The sequence below is a fragment of the Etheostoma cragini genome, chromosome 12 (assembly GCF_013103735.1).
Source record: "Etheostoma cragini isolate CJK2018 chromosome 12, CSU_Ecrag_1.0, whole genome shotgun sequence".
Lineage (NCBI taxonomy): Eukaryota > Metazoa > Chordata > Actinopteri > Perciformes > Percidae > Etheostoma > Etheostoma cragini.
The window spans coordinates 9,758,326-9,776,909 of NC_048418.1; the positions used below are offsets into that span (position 1 = coordinate 9,758,326).

General features: G+C 38.9%; 1 protein-coding gene across 6 annotated transcripts in view; it reads left to right on the forward strand.

Annotated features, from left to right (window-relative positions):
• The window catches only part of LOC117954261 (piezo-type mechanosensitive ion channel component 2), a 75,503-nt gene that overhangs the window by 44,358 nt on the left and 12,561 nt on the right, over positions 1–18,584 (forward strand). For 4 of the 6 annotated variants that reach the window (XM_034887895.1, XM_034887896.1, XM_034887897.1 and 1 more), the window contains 24 exons: positions 350–526; positions 660–782; positions 1,190–1,390; positions 1,485–1,689; positions 2,047–2,148; positions 2,273–2,438; positions 5,552–5,795; positions 6,251–6,368; positions 6,635–6,782; positions 7,383–7,472; positions 8,167–8,291; positions 8,554–8,622; positions 9,837–9,940; positions 11,228–11,326; positions 11,667–11,787; positions 11,894–11,971; positions 12,279–12,445; positions 12,630–12,823; positions 13,766–13,939; positions 14,418–15,071; positions 15,485–15,743; positions 16,008–16,187; positions 17,166–17,472; positions 17,819–17,951. In XM_034887895.1, the coding sequence (XP_034743786.1) occupies positions 350–526; positions 660–782; positions 1,190–1,390; positions 1,485–1,689; positions 2,047–2,148; positions 2,273–2,438; positions 5,552–5,795; positions 6,251–6,368; positions 6,635–6,782; positions 7,383–7,472; positions 8,167–8,291; positions 8,554–8,622; positions 9,837–9,940; positions 11,228–11,326; positions 11,667–11,787; positions 11,894–11,971; positions 12,279–12,445; positions 12,630–12,823; positions 13,766–13,939; positions 14,418–15,071; positions 15,485–15,743; positions 16,008–16,187; positions 17,166–17,472; positions 17,819–17,951 (4,238 nt within the window). The remainder of the gene's footprint in view (positions 1–349; positions 527–659; positions 783–1,189; positions 1,391–1,484; positions 1,690–2,046; positions 2,149–2,272; positions 2,439–5,551; positions 5,796–6,250; positions 6,369–6,634; positions 6,783–7,382; positions 7,473–8,166; positions 8,292–8,553; positions 8,623–9,836; positions 9,941–11,227; positions 11,327–11,666; positions 11,788–11,893; positions 11,972–12,278; positions 12,446–12,629; positions 12,824–13,765; positions 13,940–14,417; positions 15,072–15,484; positions 15,744–16,007; positions 16,188–17,165; positions 17,473–17,818; positions 17,952–18,584) is intronic. The other 2 variants (XM_034887899.1, XM_034887898.1) reach the window with 2 other exon arrangements.

An 18,584-nucleotide genomic window follows, 5' to 3' on the forward strand; every position in this document is an offset into this window, starting at 1 on the left:
TAGATGAACTTGTAATAGCTGTTACAGTTTCTCAATGGAAACCAAAGTCTTGATCTGCATTTTCTTGCTCCCCCTCTTAGGGGTTTCACCTAAAACACACTTTAATAGATGTAGATGTATGTAATATAATAATATTGTCTTTATGGTTCTTGACCTCAAGCTGTGTGTGTGCGCTTATCCTTTTTTGATTTGCCTCACATTATTCCTTACTTTTTTTTTCACCTCTAACCTTCAACCAATGTTGTACTGTAGTAGGAGGATAATAAAGAAAAAGAGAAGGTTAGTGGAAAAGGGATTTATTTGAGTGGTTTTTGATGTCATCATTACCTGTGTTATATCTCCTGTGCAGGTGTCTTTGTTCAACTATGTGTTCCTGGCATCCTGGGCCTTTGCGCTGCCCTACAGCCAGTATCGTCCTCTTGCTTCCAGTGTTTGTGCTGTCTGGACGTGTGTAGTTATCGTATGCAAAATGTTGTTCCAGCTGAAGTCTATAGACCCCACTACATACTCCAAGAAATGCAATATGGTGAATATGATATGTGCTTTTTGACCCTTGTTTTATACATCTAGATACTGCTCAACATCATCCTTACTATTCTTGATTGCGCTAAGAATCCATTTTTTATTACATTTATGCAATTATATTGTTCTGTCCACAGACAGGAAACTACTCGGATGAGCAGAGGACTGAGCTGGGCAAGTCTCTGCTGTATAATGATTCAGTGGATCCAGCCATTTGGGTCGGCCTGGACAAGTCCCCTGACCTGCTGGGCTACCTCAGGGTGAGGAGTGGAAACATTTGTTAGCTGATAGTTTGCAGAATATACAGGATATCAACACAATAATGAAAGAACAATTTATGAGTACTTTTTTTCCATACTTCTTTGAACTTAGTTTGAAGACAATGCAGCGTTTGCTGTTCATTTTGGGTTGTATTTTTCTGTGGTTTCTGTGTTGTTAGTATTTCTGTTAAACTCAAAAATTATTCCAAAATAAATTTTTAAATCGGTTCCTAAGTCATTAACTTTAACCAGACTTAATGTTTTTATAAAACCAAATATCAGAAAAGGTGACAAAAATGACAAAAAATAGTTTCAAAGTACAGTTAATAACCAATCAGTTATTCAAAAGCAAACATTTTCAAAAGACATATACATATTTAAAGAAATTCTCTGTGTCATCTGTGCAGAACAACCTGTTGATGCTGGCTCTGTTAGCATTTGAGGTGACCATCTACCGCCATCAGGAATACTTTAGACTGAGGAACAAGCTGTCGCCTCCTGCTGCAAGGATCATCTTCCATGATATCACACGGCAGCATCTAGACATTGGCATCATTAGCTTCATTAAATACTTCATCAACTACTTCTTCTACAAGTTTGGACTTGAGGTACATGTAGAGACAAGTTAAAAGAGCTAAAATATATGTTTTATCTGAAAAACTCCATCACTTCATAATTATAGTCCTTGTGTGTTTCCCTCAGACGTGCCTGCTGTTGGTGGTCAATGTTATCGGGCAGCGCATGGACTTCTATGCCATGCTTCACGCCTTTGCCTTAATTGCAGTCATGTATAGACGCAGGAGGAAAGCCATCGCTGAGATCTGGCCCAAGTACTGCTTCTTCCTGGCCTGCATGCTGACTTTCCAGTACTTTGTCTGCATCGGGATCCCACCGGCAGCCTGTAAAGGTTTGTGTTAGCGACTCGGCCAGATTGTACTTACTGATGATGATTTCTAGAATTTATTTTATACAGTCAATTGCGTAATCATTTAATGTATAATCTGTCATTTTATTTGTATTCTTCGACAAGTAGTCCCAAACACACAGAGTTGAATTTATAATGACATAAATAACCTAAAAACAACAAATCTTTGCAATTGAGAAACTGACAAAAACTAATGTTTGATATTTAATAGCTTATCCAAAGTGTTGTCAGTTCATTTTATTTCTGTTAACTATTGTCAGTCTTGTCCTTTTTAATGTGAAATTTTAATGTTTTTTATACATACATGTCTGATGATAATGATGCATGTTTTTATTTCAGACTATCCCTGGAGGTCTCCCACCTCTACTACAGACTCCAATGTGATCAAGTGGCTCTATATTCCAGATTTCCTGACCCAACCCAACTCATTGTTTCTCATTTGTATGTTTTCTTATTTATAGATGAGTAGTGGGTAGGATAATTGTCATTATAGTTTCTGGTATTGGTATTAGCAAGCATTTTGTTTAGCATAAGTTAGATTTCTACTCTCCTCTCTCCTTTCCAGATGACTTCATGTTGCTGCTTTGTGCCTCTCTCCAGAGGCAGGTCTTTGATGATGAGAACAAGGCAGCAGTCCGCCTCATGGCTGGTGACAACGTGGAGATCTGCAGAGACCTTGACGCAGCCTCTTTCAGTGTCCACAACCCCGTCCCAGACTTTATCCACTGCAGGTACAGCTGTTCATACTAATTATTATTATGATAATACATTTTGCACAAAAGCAGAAATTGGCCCAAGTGTGATTTTTAGATTTTCTTTTAATGGCTATAAGGGCTACATGAAAACAGTATATGACACTGGATCCCAGTCTTGTATTTCAGCACTTAAATTAGCTTTTACAGTAGATTTACATAAAACAGATGTTATAATTTAAGTGCCATTGGAGCTTGAAAGAACCGTTATTAACATGAACAACAACAAGACAAAGAAATAAAAAGGAAGAGAAGAGGCGGCGTAATTGATGCTTAATGATGTTAGATGCCTACAATTAAGTAAAAAGTTGTATTTTATATTGGTTACATCCCACAATTAGGAGAAGAAGTTTGGATTTAATCATGAAGACGTGTGATGTCTACCTAGAGTTAAAGGTTTGCTTTTGTTTACATTTTTTAGGGGTACAACTTTAAAGTGTTACCATTGTTGTAACTTAGCCCTATTAATGCATACATGTCTGTTTTGTTCTATTGTTTAATTAATATCACAATGGTGGGAAATTATGATGCAGCATAGGGAATTAAATTTTTTATGTAACATCACTGTTGGTAGATTTTAAAGACTTGCTATAGATGCAAGCTAGTTTAAATTCTGTAAAGATATTATTATAACACATATTACAAAAGCAACTATCTTAACGTTCTGTCTTTTTTAGATTCAGTGTGATTGGCAAGCCTCAGGCAAAACAAATTTGATTTGGGTCTTATGTCATCTACAATAAAGCATGTTTTAATAAAATGAGGGATTGCTTTCAGTCATGGACCTACAGAATTATCATCTGATCTGCGGCTCCCTTCTACTTTACAGTTTCAGATAATTATTTAGCTTTTTCCCCAAGTGGCCATAAATCAGTTTTGCTAGTTTGCTTTTAAATCAAAAAGTGCGAGAGGAGTCACAGACTCCAATTGTGAACCAGGGTGCTGCTATTGTGTAAGTAACCAAGTAGAGCTTTAAGCTCACTGATGTGCTAAAAGGCAGACAGATGGTTGCAGATGTCTGATTGGTAGGAAAGGCATAATTCTCTCCAACCACTAAAGTACAATTGAGTAAGGCGCTTTCTGCATACTCCAGCCTCTACAGTTGAGCTACTCCAGCAGCTCAGTAGAAAACTGTTGTTGTACTTGACTGCTAACTGTGTAACTGTAGGAATCTTAAGTGGTGTGGTGCTGGATAAGAACATTCTGGCGCCGCAAATCCCTTATCCTAGATAAATAAAGGTAAGACAAATGACAGTAGCTTAGTGAGAGATGTAATTGAATACCCACTAATCAGAATTCTGGCTGTCATCCAATATTTGAATCTGGATACTGACTTTGCGCATAAAAAAGAGTGAAGAGATGGTTTTGAGAGGCAGGGTAATAGAGAGCGAGTCAGAAAGACAGCAAGAGCATCCTGACCTGTCCACAGTCATTGATTATGTGCTCTTCACATTCCACTGTTTTGATGCCCAAAGTGGACAAGTCTTTTATTAACGCACTCTGTGTCCATCAACAAGCCCTAGTAGAAAGAAAAAGAGCTGTACAGCCTGTCTGTCCACGCCACAGCAGCTCTGCACTTATTCTATCGTTTCCCTCCAGGATCAAATTACGGATACGGGGTGGGGGAGAAATCCATAATCCGCAAAAACACTCTGTCCGTCACTCCGCTACTCAGAAGCTTTTGCCCTGTACTCTAACTCAATAAATAGCTTTTAAGTATGGAAAAGGTATTTTCTCCCCCTGATGAAGAAGGACACTCACTCAGCTATTCCGGCCCATCAATGCATTGTCCGTTCTAAACCCACTTCATCAGAGCTGCTTCCTAAACAGTGCAGCTGTTGTTGTGGTCCTATGTTTTCCCCAGGTCCACCAAATGAATGCACGTTGCTTCCTATGTTTTCACTCCACACATCATATTAATGGTCTCTCAAATGATGACACAGGATCTACATGCATTCTTTTAGCATGTTAGACACCCTCAGGTAATGCAGAAGTGTACACTTACCTGTGCTAAGTGACAGGTGTTCAGTTTCAACTCTGGTTCGCATTCATTGATCAGAGTCTTACCGGTGTTCTGACACTAAGTGATACAAAGTGTACTACATAAGTGTGATTGATGGGTGGAATATATACACACAGCAACAGAATTAACTGCAATGTTGTTTTGACTTTAATTATGTGGTAAGCATGCATCCTTATTAGCAAGTTAGCTTAGCTGGCCGAGTCCATGCCACTTCCGAGTCTGAAAAGTGAAGCCAATGCGTAAGTGACTTGAACCTGCATCCTATCCCATTTTCAGCGGAGGACGACTCTACTGGTTACGAAAAGAAGTCCAAAATTTACACTGCTTGTCATTTGATTAATTAAGTCAATAAACATTTTCATAATTAATTTATGCCTTAATTTGTTACTACTTCTGTAATAAATCAGGATGTTAAGTTTTAAATTATGGTCCCATTTATTTTAAAATTGACAATAAAGCAGGGGATCAAAAATGGAGTAAAGTAGTAAATGTTCTCAGTTATCTTACATGCTCTCTAACTAAAACAAGTAACCATGAAAAAAAAACAAAGCAAAATCCATCTTCCTCCCGCTTGCAGCCGGGATTGTAAACTTGATTCTGGGTTCACATTATGTTTTGCCTAGCGTGGATATATCAGCTGTATGGGAAAAGAGGTTCAAGTCACTCGGGAAATCAGGAAATGTCTGGATTTTTTTAGAGAAGAGGAATCACAGATATTGGACAGTACCATTGCTGGCAGTTCAATGTAAATAGAATCCAACACAGTGAGTTTATTCCTTAAACAGCTAAGTTAGTGTTTTAATGTGTCCATGTACTGTATCAGTTGTGACTATAGGGCAAGCAGTTGGGGCAAGTGTTTTAGAATAACATATGAACTAACAATAACACTAACATTTTTATGAATATGTCATTAATGCAGCATGAGGATACTCTGTATGTTGCATTGCATGCATTACATACATTTGGATCAGCATTCGAAAAAGATAATATTGAATATGAATATAAAATGTAATATGTAATCTTATTGGAAATATAGTGCTGACATATTGGTTTCCCCACTGTCTTCTAGGTCCTACCTGGACATGCTAAAGGTCATCATGTTTAGCTATCTGTTCTGGTTTGTCCTCACCATCATCTTCATCACGGGGACCACGCGCATCAGTGTCTTCTGTATGGGCTACTTGGTAGCCTGCTTCTACTTCCTGCTCTTTGGTGGTGAGCTGTTGCTCAAACCAATCAAAAAGATCCTTCACTACTGGGACTTCCTGATCGCCTACAACATCTTTGTTATCACCATGAAGAATGTTTTGTCTGTGAGTAGTCTCAAATTGTAAATCAAGAACAATTACTGAAACTACATGACAGACAAAGCCAGACAAAGAATGTTTACATTTTAATCAGAATCCGGTTTATTGCCAAGTAAGTTTTCAAATGCAAGGCATTTTCTTTGGTGTAGTGGGGCACTCAGTGTCAGTGGGGGTCCTGGGTCTTGTTAAAAAGGCCAGCTGCAGATGGGAAGAATCTGTTTTTCTGGATTACGGTTTTGGACCACAGCTTTTCACAGCCTTCTGCCAGGAGCGAGGGGTTCAAAGAGTTTGTGTCTTTTGTTTGGTTTTGTTTGTGTGTATTTTAGGATAAACAGTTTATATTAACACTGCATGTGTGTTATATGCAATTAAAGATGTTTTCAAAGATACCTAAGGAAAGGTAATTATGATGTTTTAAATAAGTTATTGTATTTAAGTATATAAAGGATTCTTGTTTTTAGATCCTGGCTTGTGGCTACATTAACTCTCTGATTGAGAACCAGTGCTGGTTGATCCAGTTGTTCAGTCTGGCCTGCACCATCAAGGAATACAACATCAACGTTAGTAAAGCAAACGCAAGTGAGTGAACTCAACATTTTACTTCTTTGTGCATCTTATTATAGGCAGTTCATTTCACAAGAAGTTGAGATATTCCTTTCAATATTTTTTGTAATTTAGTTGAGTGCAGTGTTTGGGTTAATCATACTTGAGTTACAGTGGATACAAAACACTGCCCCAATACTCAGTGAAACAGTAAGATTTATGCAGAAAATATTGATAACAGTCTAATTTAATATTCTTGTAAATTTACACGCTTAAATGTCCTCACTTTCACCTGTCATTAGAGCTGTGTGAGCTGCCCAGCAACGAGGCTGGGATTATCTGGGATAGTATCTGCTTTGCCTTCCTGTTGCTGCAGAGACGAGTCTTCATGAGTTACTACTTCCTCCATGTGGTGGCAGATATCAGAGCATCGCAGATCCTTGCGTGCAGGTACACAGATAAGGATAAACTGGTCTGCAGCATAGGGATGCTATTACATTTTCTGCTATAACATGGGAAAAAGTCTTCTGTAAAAAATGGCCTATGAATCTGATTTATCCGAAAATGCTAGAGACATAAGCTCCTTGACGCTATAAGGCCTAAAGTTTGTCAGATTTATTTAGTAATCAAGTAGTTGGCTGAATTCCAAATTTTTAACTTTTTCTTTTTTTTGTACTGCAGCTGTGCCTTGAACTTTGACCTTCTTGTACATATATACTGCACAAAGAATTGTGGGTCAGAATAGCCAGAAAAGCATGCTGGCTGGCTTGCCGGAATGCAGAATGACATTCTTCTTGTCCACAGTTGTCATTGCAAAATTTCCATTTCATTCTTCCTAGGAAAGATTACATCACTTTGTCCATTCATATGTATTGACCTTTCAGTTTCAGATATGCACGTCATTGTTCCTATCCAGAATAAACATTCTAGACATCAACTAGAATGAACAGATATCTACAATCCAATTGTTAAAATTAATTGAAATAGTAAAGTAGGATCAAACCTTCACACTCTGACACTGGGTGTTTTGAACATTTGATTGTGTTTCAGAGGGGCGGAGCTTTTCCAAGCCACAATAGTGAAGGCGGTGAGAGCCAGACTGGAGGAGGAGCGCAAATCTGTGGAGCAGCTGAAGAGACAGTGAGACTCTAAGCATTTACTTACTTTTGATGTGATTTAATGGTGGTTTGCGTGTACAATATGAGATACTAGGGGAACTTTTGACCGTTACATTTGATAAGGCATTGCCCAAGACTTAGAATTACCTTTTAACATTTAAACATTTACATAATGTCTTCCTCTTGACTAGATTGGAAATTTTTTAGAAGTACTTCAGGACCAATTCAGATACGAGTTATGTTTGAAAAGGCCAAATTTTGTTGTAAATAGGGCATTTATTCAGGACTACTTTCAGATGGATTAATGCACACTTGTTTTTGGTCTTTTCACGTGATTTTTTTTTTTGCTATAGGAAAATATATGTTACATAACATACTAAAACATAAGTAAGTATACAAGTCAAAAAGCCATTTCAAATCTGTTCTGTATTAAAAGGAACTCCTAGCTCAGTTTTTATTGTTTCCAGGAAGCCATCGCTCAATATATCATACTACGTAAGGTCAATGTATTTCCACCACTTACAGCTACCTAAGGAAAGACTCATTAACTCATAAAATCCACTCACCCGCTCTAATGAGCACTCCACTGTTTCACAACGTACACAGTAATTTCCATATGAAGCTTGGGGATATTTATGGTCCGTCTTGTATGCCGTCAGTGATGTTCCTCTGTGTCGATACGCTGTGTCTCTTCACTGACTCTCTGATCTAATCAGGATGGAGCGCATTAAGGTGAGGCAGCAAAAGTTTAAGAGGGGCAAGGAGAAGATGCTAAGCATGGCACAGGAGTCTGGAGATGGACAGACCCTCGTCCAGCCCGAGGACGATGATGATGATGATGGTATGATGAAGGCTGCTGGGGCCTCTCCTGGTTCAGTCAATGTTAGAAAAGTTGGTGTTGACGTTATATGTTTGCCAGTATTGCTCAAAGAAGATCCGTTAAAGTGAATAATGACTGAATTCATTAACATATGTTCTGTAACCATGCATTTACATTAGTATTTTTTCTAAAAGAAAAACTTAATAGAGTCAAAAAGTATGCCTTGAGTTTGTAGAATAATACATTTATGAAATGTTGCATTGATGTATTTGTGGAATTTTAGGAGCACAGCGAACGAAAGCCAAGACCAAAAAAAAGCAGTGGTGGAGGCCGTGGGTTGACCATGCTTCCAGTAGGTTGACCCCCCAACCATCTTTTTTCTCTTCCTCCACTCTGATTGGCCCTTGTGTCCTTGACCAGAACGCTGAGGATTCCCATACTGCCCCTGGGCTCTGACGGCACCAACACACAGTAGACTCGCTCCATCCAGACTTTAGTCCTTTTCCGTCTCTATTGAAGGGCACGTTACTGCCTGTAGCTCTCCTGTACGCTATGTTTGGAGAGGCACTTCTGTTTCCAGATAAAACCGTGTCAGTATCAGTGCAGAGCAGGGTGGCCTCAAATAGACACGATTAGACATTAAGGCAAGAGAAAATGTCTAATGTCTGGAGGTTTGTACTTTACATTGCTTAAAACGTAATCATTAGTCTCCCCCAAAGAGCCCACAGTAGAGAATCACTCTGTTGTAAAACATTTTCATGCAAAGACATGAAGTCGACTCGCCTTTATTCTCAGTACTGGAATAAAGGGTGAAGGGTTTGTTCATTCTTTGCCTGTAGACATGATCACCAAACAGGCGAAAATAAAACAGCAAGAATGATTGAATCGGATCGAACACATACAATGACAACCTTTTAAAGTCTCAATTGTGGTGAATAAAAAAAAAAAAAAAATCATCTTCTTTCTGAGTCAGTACAGTGGTCGTCTGTTTGGTTTGAACTCATGTCTCATGTTGTACTCCACCCCCACATGACATTTTCAAATAATTTCTCTATTTTATCTCTTTGTCATTTAATGTTTCATCTCCATATCCCAGCATCCTCCCTCACCTCCCACCCACTGTGGTTCTGTTCAGGGACATAAGTCAGCCTTGTCTATCCCATTGCTTCTAACACTGAATTACTGTAGACAGGAGTCCCTTGCTCTGTCGAGTAGCTTAAACTAAAGACTGTGCTTACTGGAATAAGCCTCTTTAAGACAAGATTCATTGTGCTTTGTGCTCAGAGTTATATCAGCCATATTTACACTTGAATGTGTTTTCTGCTATTTTTGTTTCATCTTGTCATGTCTCTTATGCTTTTAAATGTGTGTCTATATTACGACTTACTGTAGACTCAGTTAAATGTTTAATATGTAGCGAATTACATATAATTTGATGGTAAGTGGTTTGATTTTCCTGCCTCTTTCTTTCAGCAAGGGAAACTTCTAACCTCATTTTAATGTTGTTAAATGACTTTGGCCTCTGTTTGACTGAATGGAACTTAACTTTATCATCTGCCCCTTCAGTGGTTAGAAGTGGAGACTATTACTTGTTTGAAACAGACAGTGAGGAGGAAGAAGAGGAGGAGGAAAAAAAGGATGAGGAACAGCCAAAGAAGTCAGCTTTTCAGGTGATTTACACCATTGGTTACATTTTCCATCAATTTTAGTGTGAAACAAGATTTTAATTATGTCAGTTATTTAAAATCAATGGATTACATGTTTTTATTTTTGATGAGGATGTTACATTCAGCAAAAGGTAAGGAATAAAAAAAGGTTTTACTCAAGTAATGTACAGTTTTGATGTATAGTAATATTGGAAGTTTTTACTCCAAATAAAAGCTCTTATTCTGCAGTCATCATTATATTAACATTTTAACGTGTCAGCAGAAATTAACTGTTATAACTGGTCGAGGTGGAGCTACTTTTAACTGCTTTATAGACAGTTGGACAGTTGGGTAGTCTAGTGGTCCGAAACCTAGGGGTCTGGTCCCTTCAAAGGATCACAAGATAATCTAAGGGGTAGTTGGTTAATAATGGGAGAGGAAAGAAGAAAAAAGGTCTTATACAAAAGTTTGTATTAATAGTTTTTTATTTTGCTCTAATCATTGCTTTTTCGTAAAGTATTATGTAAATGTACCTCTTTTGACCTCAAACTGTTTAAATTAATCCATGTGAGAAGCTTAGAGACGAAATGTCTCTTTGGTGAAAGAGCTAACAACTAGGCAGTTTTATTTTGTAAGCTTATCATGTTTTTTAATGTAAATTCTTAATCTAAAAAGCAACTCTTAACTGCAGATAAATGTAGTGGAGTAAAAAGTACAATATTTCCTTCTGGAATGTAGTGAAGTTTGAAGTAAGAGTAAATGGACAAAGTTACTTTCCACCGAAGACTGTTTCTGATGGTGATACTTACTACGTATGATACGTACTATCATACAGATTGGATTTTTATATGATTAACATTCAAAAAACTAACAGAATTAATTGTTTGAAGTGTGCGCATGCGCTAACGTGCAAACTGCCTGCTCCGTGGTGCTACTGTGACACAGAGTTTCCCTTCGGGGATCAACAAACTATTTCTGATTCTGAATAGGATGCATTGTTTGCACAAAATATTACTAAGGCAAACATTTGTTGTTCGAACCTTACATACTAATGTAAATGTTTCATCTATTATTAAAAAAAAATGTTAACAGACTTTAAGTTTTTACTTTCTATTGCTATTTTTACGAAGGATTGAACGTTTTGAATAATAACATTCAGGAGAATGTGATAATAAATCCCTTTATCCTCATCTGCACCTAGACTACATAATCTTCTCTTGTTCACTGTCTCCTAACACATTTAATCTCTGTTGTCTTTAATTATATTACATTATTTTCTCCTAACCCTCTCACTCTGTTGTTTCTCTGTAGCGAGCTATTGGGAAGTTTGTCTCTGCTCTTCTGGCTTTGCCCAAGTCTATCATTAAGCTGCCTAAAACTATACTGCAGTGTGTAGTCAAGGCAGGCAAGGTACTCACCACCAGAACTAATCAACACTGCTTGCTTTCTATAAACAACTAACGGCACAGCAAACTGCCTTTCCATGTTTGGTGTTCTGCCTCAACAGAATATTGAACATATTCACACACCACAGTGATAGATGAGTTCATTCACATCACAAATAACTCTTATTTGTTATAAATTATCAAACATAAACTGCAATGAAATTTTTTTTCCTTTGTTGTGCAAAACGACCTTAAATTACTGTTTAAATTATCCCTTTCCTTGTTATTGCTCTTGCATATTTGGCCTCAGTCACTCTTTTTCACATCCTTTCATCAAAACCAAACGTCTTTTCTCTGCTCTCCAGTTTCTATATCACGCATGGATCACAGACCCTAAAGCTGCCCTAAGGGCAAGAGGCAAAGAGAAACGCAAATTTTGGAAAAAATACACCAAGGGAGTTAGACACAGAAAAAGCAAGAAAGATGGTAAGCAAGTTCTAGAGACAAAAAAACTCACATGAACCAAACTTTAATGGGAATGAATTTCACATTCTTTCCACCATAATGACGTGTCTTTACTGCACTTCAACAGGTCATTTGACCATAGAGGTTGGTGAGCTCTCAGATGGGCAAGAAAAAGAAGGGGAGGATGAGAAGTCTGGTGGTCCAGGTTAGTTTCTCCTTAAGAGAATAGTTTTATGAAATATTTGAAAGAAAAGATTGACTTGATTTTAATGACGTCATGTTCCTCCTTCTGAGTCTGAACCTGCTCTGAGTTTGGACTAGAGATACTGAATCTGGAATTTAATCATGAAGAACCTTCTTACAGTGTTAATGACTATTGTATGTTTGTTTTCACTTTCTTTCATTGTCTGTGCATATTTGTAACTGCCATTTGGAGCCACCATTTCAAGATATTTAGCTCAACCTAAAGTTTAGTTAATGTGAATTCTTTTGTGTTGTGTGCCTTCCCTCAGACAACATCATCAAGCGGGTGTTCAACATCATAAAGTTCACCTGGGTGCTCTTCCAGACAACAGTGGACAGCTTCACCAAGTGGATGAATGACATGTGCAGAGAGTATATTGACATCTCCACTGTGCTGCGTATAGAGCGCTGCATGCTCACCAGAGAGGTCAAAAAGGTACCAAGAGCCACTAGGTCTACTTCTGACAAGCAGAAAAAGACTCACCTTAGTTTCATATCCACAAATATATATATATATATATATATATTTTTTTTTTTTGTGTGCAATTTATAAGCAAATTTAGGTACTTAAATGTGATGTGATGTGAAGACCAGTGAATGATCAACTCCTCTACCACCAGGGCAATGTGCCTTCTAGAGAGAGCATCCATGTCTACTACCAGAAGGCCATGAGGCTTAACATGTCTAGACAGGCTAGTTTGGATCAACTAAGTGAGGATGAGTCAGCCTCGGGCTCCAACAGGGTTCGGAGAAGGCGAAGAGGCTACCCCATGGAGAGCCAGGACTCCACAGCCTCCAGAGACAGCATATCCAGGTACACACAACCTCAGCAATGCAACATGGGAGACCAAATGAGTCCCAATAATGAAATGTTTTTAGGTGGTGACGGAGACAACAAAAGAATACATTTTAACTTCATGACATCTTTCTGCCTTCTTTTTCCTCTTAGAAAAGTAATCTTTCACTGCACAATAATGAGACATTTGGTGTTTTTGTAGGCCTGAAATGTGAATTAATGATTTAAACCCATATACTTATGTGGTATGATATTACTATATCACTTTACTGCAGGCACATTTTTTTTTTTTCTTACTTGCCTCTTCTGCTATCTGGACATGCAGATTGGTTTTTACTTATCCAGGTAGTGGGTTATGGCATTTACAATTACATTTAAAGATTTTCAACATTTGTGAACAGTTTTATTGGGACTACTTTCTGCAGAAGAAACAGTCCCCATATTGTGTTGTGGGGATTATCCAGTGTGACAGATGCATTGTTTCTGGAATAAGACGGTTGCTATTGATTTTCTTTTGTTTAGACGGGATTGTCAAAGTTGTGAACACCACAAACAATATTCCATTCACCTCCATTGCATTGGATGCGAATTTCTCAGAGAAATACTGTATTTGTTAAGCCTTTGGCCAGTAACACCAAAACCCTCTGCATGGCTAGGTGGTTAACAAAATTGAGATAATGAGTATGTTTGGGTGAACCAACCCTTCAAGGAGGCTGTTGCTAGCAGTGAGGTTGTTCAATAACATCACATTCAGCCATTTCATCCTCGTTCTTTGCTGCATCTCATACTTTTAAAGTAAACACAAAGATCATTTCCCTGCTCATCCCTAATTAATGTTAGGTTGGGTTAAATGTTGTTATTACACAGCATATGGGGAATCCTCTGTCTGTGTAACATAACATAGATCCCACCTCATTCTTCTCACTTATCATTCCATGTGTCACTCTCACCACCTCTCAGTGCCTTCACGGAGGCTACTACACTGTTTTCCCGTCAATCCACCCTGGAAGACCTGGATGGAATGCCAGAGTGCATTCCAAAAACCAGCGAGCGTGCCAGGCCCAAACTGCGTAAGATGTACGGCTTGGACGTTTCCAATTCATCAGTGGACAGCTGTAGCAGCTTCATGTCCAGGTGCCTGGCTTCTGCATCACCCATTTACATTCACCTGTTTCATATCATCATCACTGACATGAACAAGATCATTAGTCTCCTAACTCCAGTTGTATCAAAAGTTTTCTCCAAATCCTGCTGTATAATCGCATGGCTTTTCCATAACCCTTTTGTTTACTACATCTGTCAAGAACCCAGAAATAACCAGGAAAATGCAAAAGGAAAAACATGCCATCATCCATGGATAGGGTGTGGCATAAAAACTCCAGTTCCAGCCAGTATAATGGATGCTTAGAAATAGAAATGCTTTAATAAATATAGGTTGGTACATTATAACACTGCATATCAGCCCACCTGGCAACCTGAGGAAGTGCAAGGGAGCAGATTTGGAAATCGGGAGGCAGATTCTATTTCATACATCACGTTTTTTTCCTTTCCGTGTGAACAGACAGACTTGAGATCAGATTGACACAATTCCTACTGTTTTTTGTCCCTGCAGTGAAGCAACCCAGTGCGTCACACTCTACTCCAGACAGGGCACCACAGACACCATAGAAGAAGTGGATGATGAGCATGATCAAGGGGAAGACAAGCAACAGCGGCCTCCCTGTCAATCCCAACAGCTAAAGGAGAGTGAGGGCGGTGCCTGGAGTGATGGAGAACCCAGGGTGAAAGAGGAAAAGGAGGAGGAGGGTGAGGACCAGGCAGGACTGGAGGTTGAAAAGGTAGTAGAGGTACCCAAGGACCCGGTGGGAGTAGAGGGAGAAGAGGCTCCCTGGGAGTCTTTTGGTCCAGATGAGGGCCCCTCTCTCAGACTGGAGGAGGCAGAGTCTGCCCCTTCTGCCCACGAAAAGGACTTCACCATTGAGAGTGGAGATGGGGGAGGACAGCAGGACTTCATGCAAACAGAGGGGCAACAAGGGCTGCTCTACACCCCTGATACAGATGCTTCTAAAACGTCTGACGCTGATGTGCCACCCAGCTACAGCAAGGCCGTCAGCTTTGACCGTCTGGAACTTAGTGATGACGAAAGTGACATGGATAGGAGGAGGTGCATGGTTATGACCTCTGACAGCCGCTCAGACAGCAGGTCAGACATCATGTTGCCCTCTATGACCACTGAGCTGACCGCCAGCGAACTGCTGCTCAACAAGTAAGTCCAAAAACAACTAAAGCCTTATTAGCATGAAGCCTCACAGGAATCAGAATCAACGGTCATTTTCATTGAATGCCTTATCCTGTTGGAACTGGTATCTAGACATTTCAGAAGATCCTTGCCACACCATATTTGTAAACTGGTATTGGTGTGTCTTGTACAGCAGTTCTAAAATTTCACTTTAAAATTCTGCACTTGTGAAGCTGATGAGACAATGGGTCCGTGGGCATGGACATGGTAAAGACCCCTCACCGCTCTTACCGAGGACCAAGGTCCCAGACTGAAAGAGATAGTTGTTTTGTGTCTTATTTTGGCCATTTTGTGTCTCTGTGGTCGAGGTTGTTTTCCATCTCTTTGTGTTAATCTATAATCTATTTGTGGTCTTTTTGCATCTCTTTGTGTCTGTTCAGGATGTTTTATGATGAGGAACTAGAACAGTCCGATAGATTCTACCAAAAGCAGCCTCTGATCCTTCAGCTCTGCTACGCTCTCTACAATATGCTGGTGGCCCACTCAGAGATGGTGTGCTACCTAGTCATCATCATCAACCACATGGTATCGGCATCCTGCGCCACACTGGTCCTTCCCACCACCATCTTCCTCTGGGCCATGCTGTCAGTCCCTAGGCCCAGCAAGCGCTACTGGATGACTGCCATCGTCTATACTGAGGTATGGTCAGATACAAAGATGTCCAAAACATCAGCTGATCAATCAAATTGACAGGTGTTATCATTTTGTCAGCCATTAGATTATGTTGTCGGCTGTCCTACAATAAGTACATTTTTGTGTGTTGGTGACAATGTGGAGGAAATTACTAATTTTAATGCAAAGATAAGATAAGAAAGAGATAATTTTAAAAACAGTGTCTTTTATGTTTCATTGGTAAACTTTGGTATAATCCCTTCACTGACACACGTTTTGCTTTCCCTTCAGGTCACCATCGTTGTCAAGTACTTCTTCCAGTTTGGCTTCTTCCCCTTCAACCAGAACTTAATAGATAAGAATAAACCATATCACCCTCCCAACATCATTGGTGTGGAGAAGAAGGATGGTTACGTCCACTACGACCTGGTCCAGTTACTGGCTCTCTTCTTCCACAGATCCATTCTCAAGGTCCCTGCACACCTGCAATATTTAGTGACATTTACTGAAAAATTACAGTTCCCAGCTGTCTTCCTAGCTTTTTTAGTAGACATTTTAGATTTTAGAATTTATTTAGTTTTAAAGATGTATCTCTTAGAGAAGTAAAAACAAATGAGCTTGGGGATCAGTGCCACAGATTGGTTGAGGAAGTCGGAAAGTGTTGTGAGATGGACTACGCATTGTTGGTTTTGGTCTTCTTATGTGATTTGTTGAAAATAAGAAAAATCTAGAAAATTGTCAACTTTATCTGTTAAACACATCCAGGCTGTTAGTGCTTCCCATATATAAAAATATTGTAGGAAGCCTATATAAAATGTATTTGTTAAAAATATATTTTATTCCCTGTGTTAATATATTATTATGTTATATTAAATATCTTGAAATGTCTTTATAATCATAACACAAAATTACTATAAAACACAGTATCTGTCATAAAGTGCATTATTGGGTGCAATAAAAATTACATGGGGTTAGATAAAACTGTAGCTAATTGCAAACCCCTTACTGCCTTCATGAGTGATTGTGAATTAATTCACAGAAAAACAAAAATGCAAAGTTTGCAAAGAAAATGAAATTTCTCCGGTTGATTATGTTTCTGTGGCCATGCAGGAAGCATATTAGCTTTTAGCAACACAAGCTGGCTGGTATTCAGTATTGAATAAAAGGCCATTATTGACCCAAATTTAGATGTTGCGTGACCTTGCAGCAAAGAGATTGAATCTTGCTAGAACATTTATCTCAATTGTTTCTGGCAGTTTTCCTTCTTCTCAACAAATGAAAGAAACTGCAGAGTGCACTGTTAGCCCTTCATGGGACAAACACTATGATTGTTTTGGATATACTGTGAAATGTTTGAATGCAACTGCACTCCCTGTACCAGATTTTTAATTAATCTGTGCGTAAAATATGACATGGTCTTGCATTTTTCCCTTTTCTTTCCATCCTTAGTGCCATGGTCTTTGGGACGAGGAGGACCCCAAAGAAAGGAGAGCGCCCTCTCGTCAAAGTGAGTCAGAGGACGAGGGAAAAGACAAGGAGAGTGAGAAGGGGTCTGAACATGCCTCATCACTGATCAATGATGAGAGAGGCTCCACTCGCACCTTGAGATCCATAAACTTTGGGACTTCCATTGATTCAGAACATGTCCAGGTACACTACCCGCAGCAGCAGACCCACCAGCGTCGCAAGAGCTCCAGCGGCGGAGGCTCGCACATTTCTCAGCGATCTCTCCACTCTTCTACAAGGTCTAAGAGAGGTGAAGCTCTTTATCTACTGTCTATTTCCTTCTACCAACTAGACAACAGGTTCAAAACATTAAAAGTGGGAAAGTCAACAATTATCACTTCCTGAGAGTAATGCGTAATTTTTTATTAAACATAGCTGATACTTTCCTAACAATAATAATCATAATAACAATAAATAGAAGGAATCCTCTGGGATTGTGTCACAAAAAAACATTTATGTGACAAAAGATCATTGTGTTTTCTAGCCTTTATTCTTGGATTAGGTCATTGTGTTTGTGGATCTCTCCTTATCTCAGGCAGTGACTCAACGCATCGTCATGGTTCATTTACAGCTCAAAATGTAAATTGTTTCCACAGGAAGTACTACTTCCCACAACAGCAGCCACAAGGACGGCAGCCAGGCCAGCATCCATCAGAAGACCCGCAAACAGATGATCATGGAGAAGTTGAGGGAGCAACTCCTCAAAGGAAAAGCTTTCATCATAAAGCGGTACAATGAAGCGTAGCTGGTTAATAACATTTCCGATAGAAAAAAGAAACATAAATACTTAAACTGAAAACTTTGAAATCTTTTATTGATTGAGTGAAACACCAACTTTGAAACTCAAAATGGAAAATAGAAAAGCTTAAAAGGTAATACTTAAAAATAAAATCTCAAATATAAAAAAATTATTTCACATTTTTAAATTACCGTTTGACATTTTAAGATTCAACTTTTCAAATTCGATTTAACATTTGGCTTTTCATAATGACCTGACAGTTGTCAATGTCAATGAGGAGGCGTGGCCCAAAGGCTGATGGGAGGGTCTGAAACTAAGGGAGTGCAGAGGCACCATATGAACAGAAGGGGGAGCTGACTGCTGGGGAGCACTGTTGAAGAGCATCTGGCTGCAGTTTCGCTCCCAGGCTTGCTTGGCCTATATTTTTTTTTCGTTTTTTTTTAATATCATCTTTACATTTTACAAACATGTTAAACATTTATTGAACAGTTTGGCATCAGGAAAAAGTTTAAAAAAAAAGAAAAGAAAAAAAAAGGCTTGCTTGGCCTCATCATTAGATGATAGAAACAGATGATGTAGGCTACAGAACATTTTATGAAACAGTGAAATTTTCATGTAGGCCT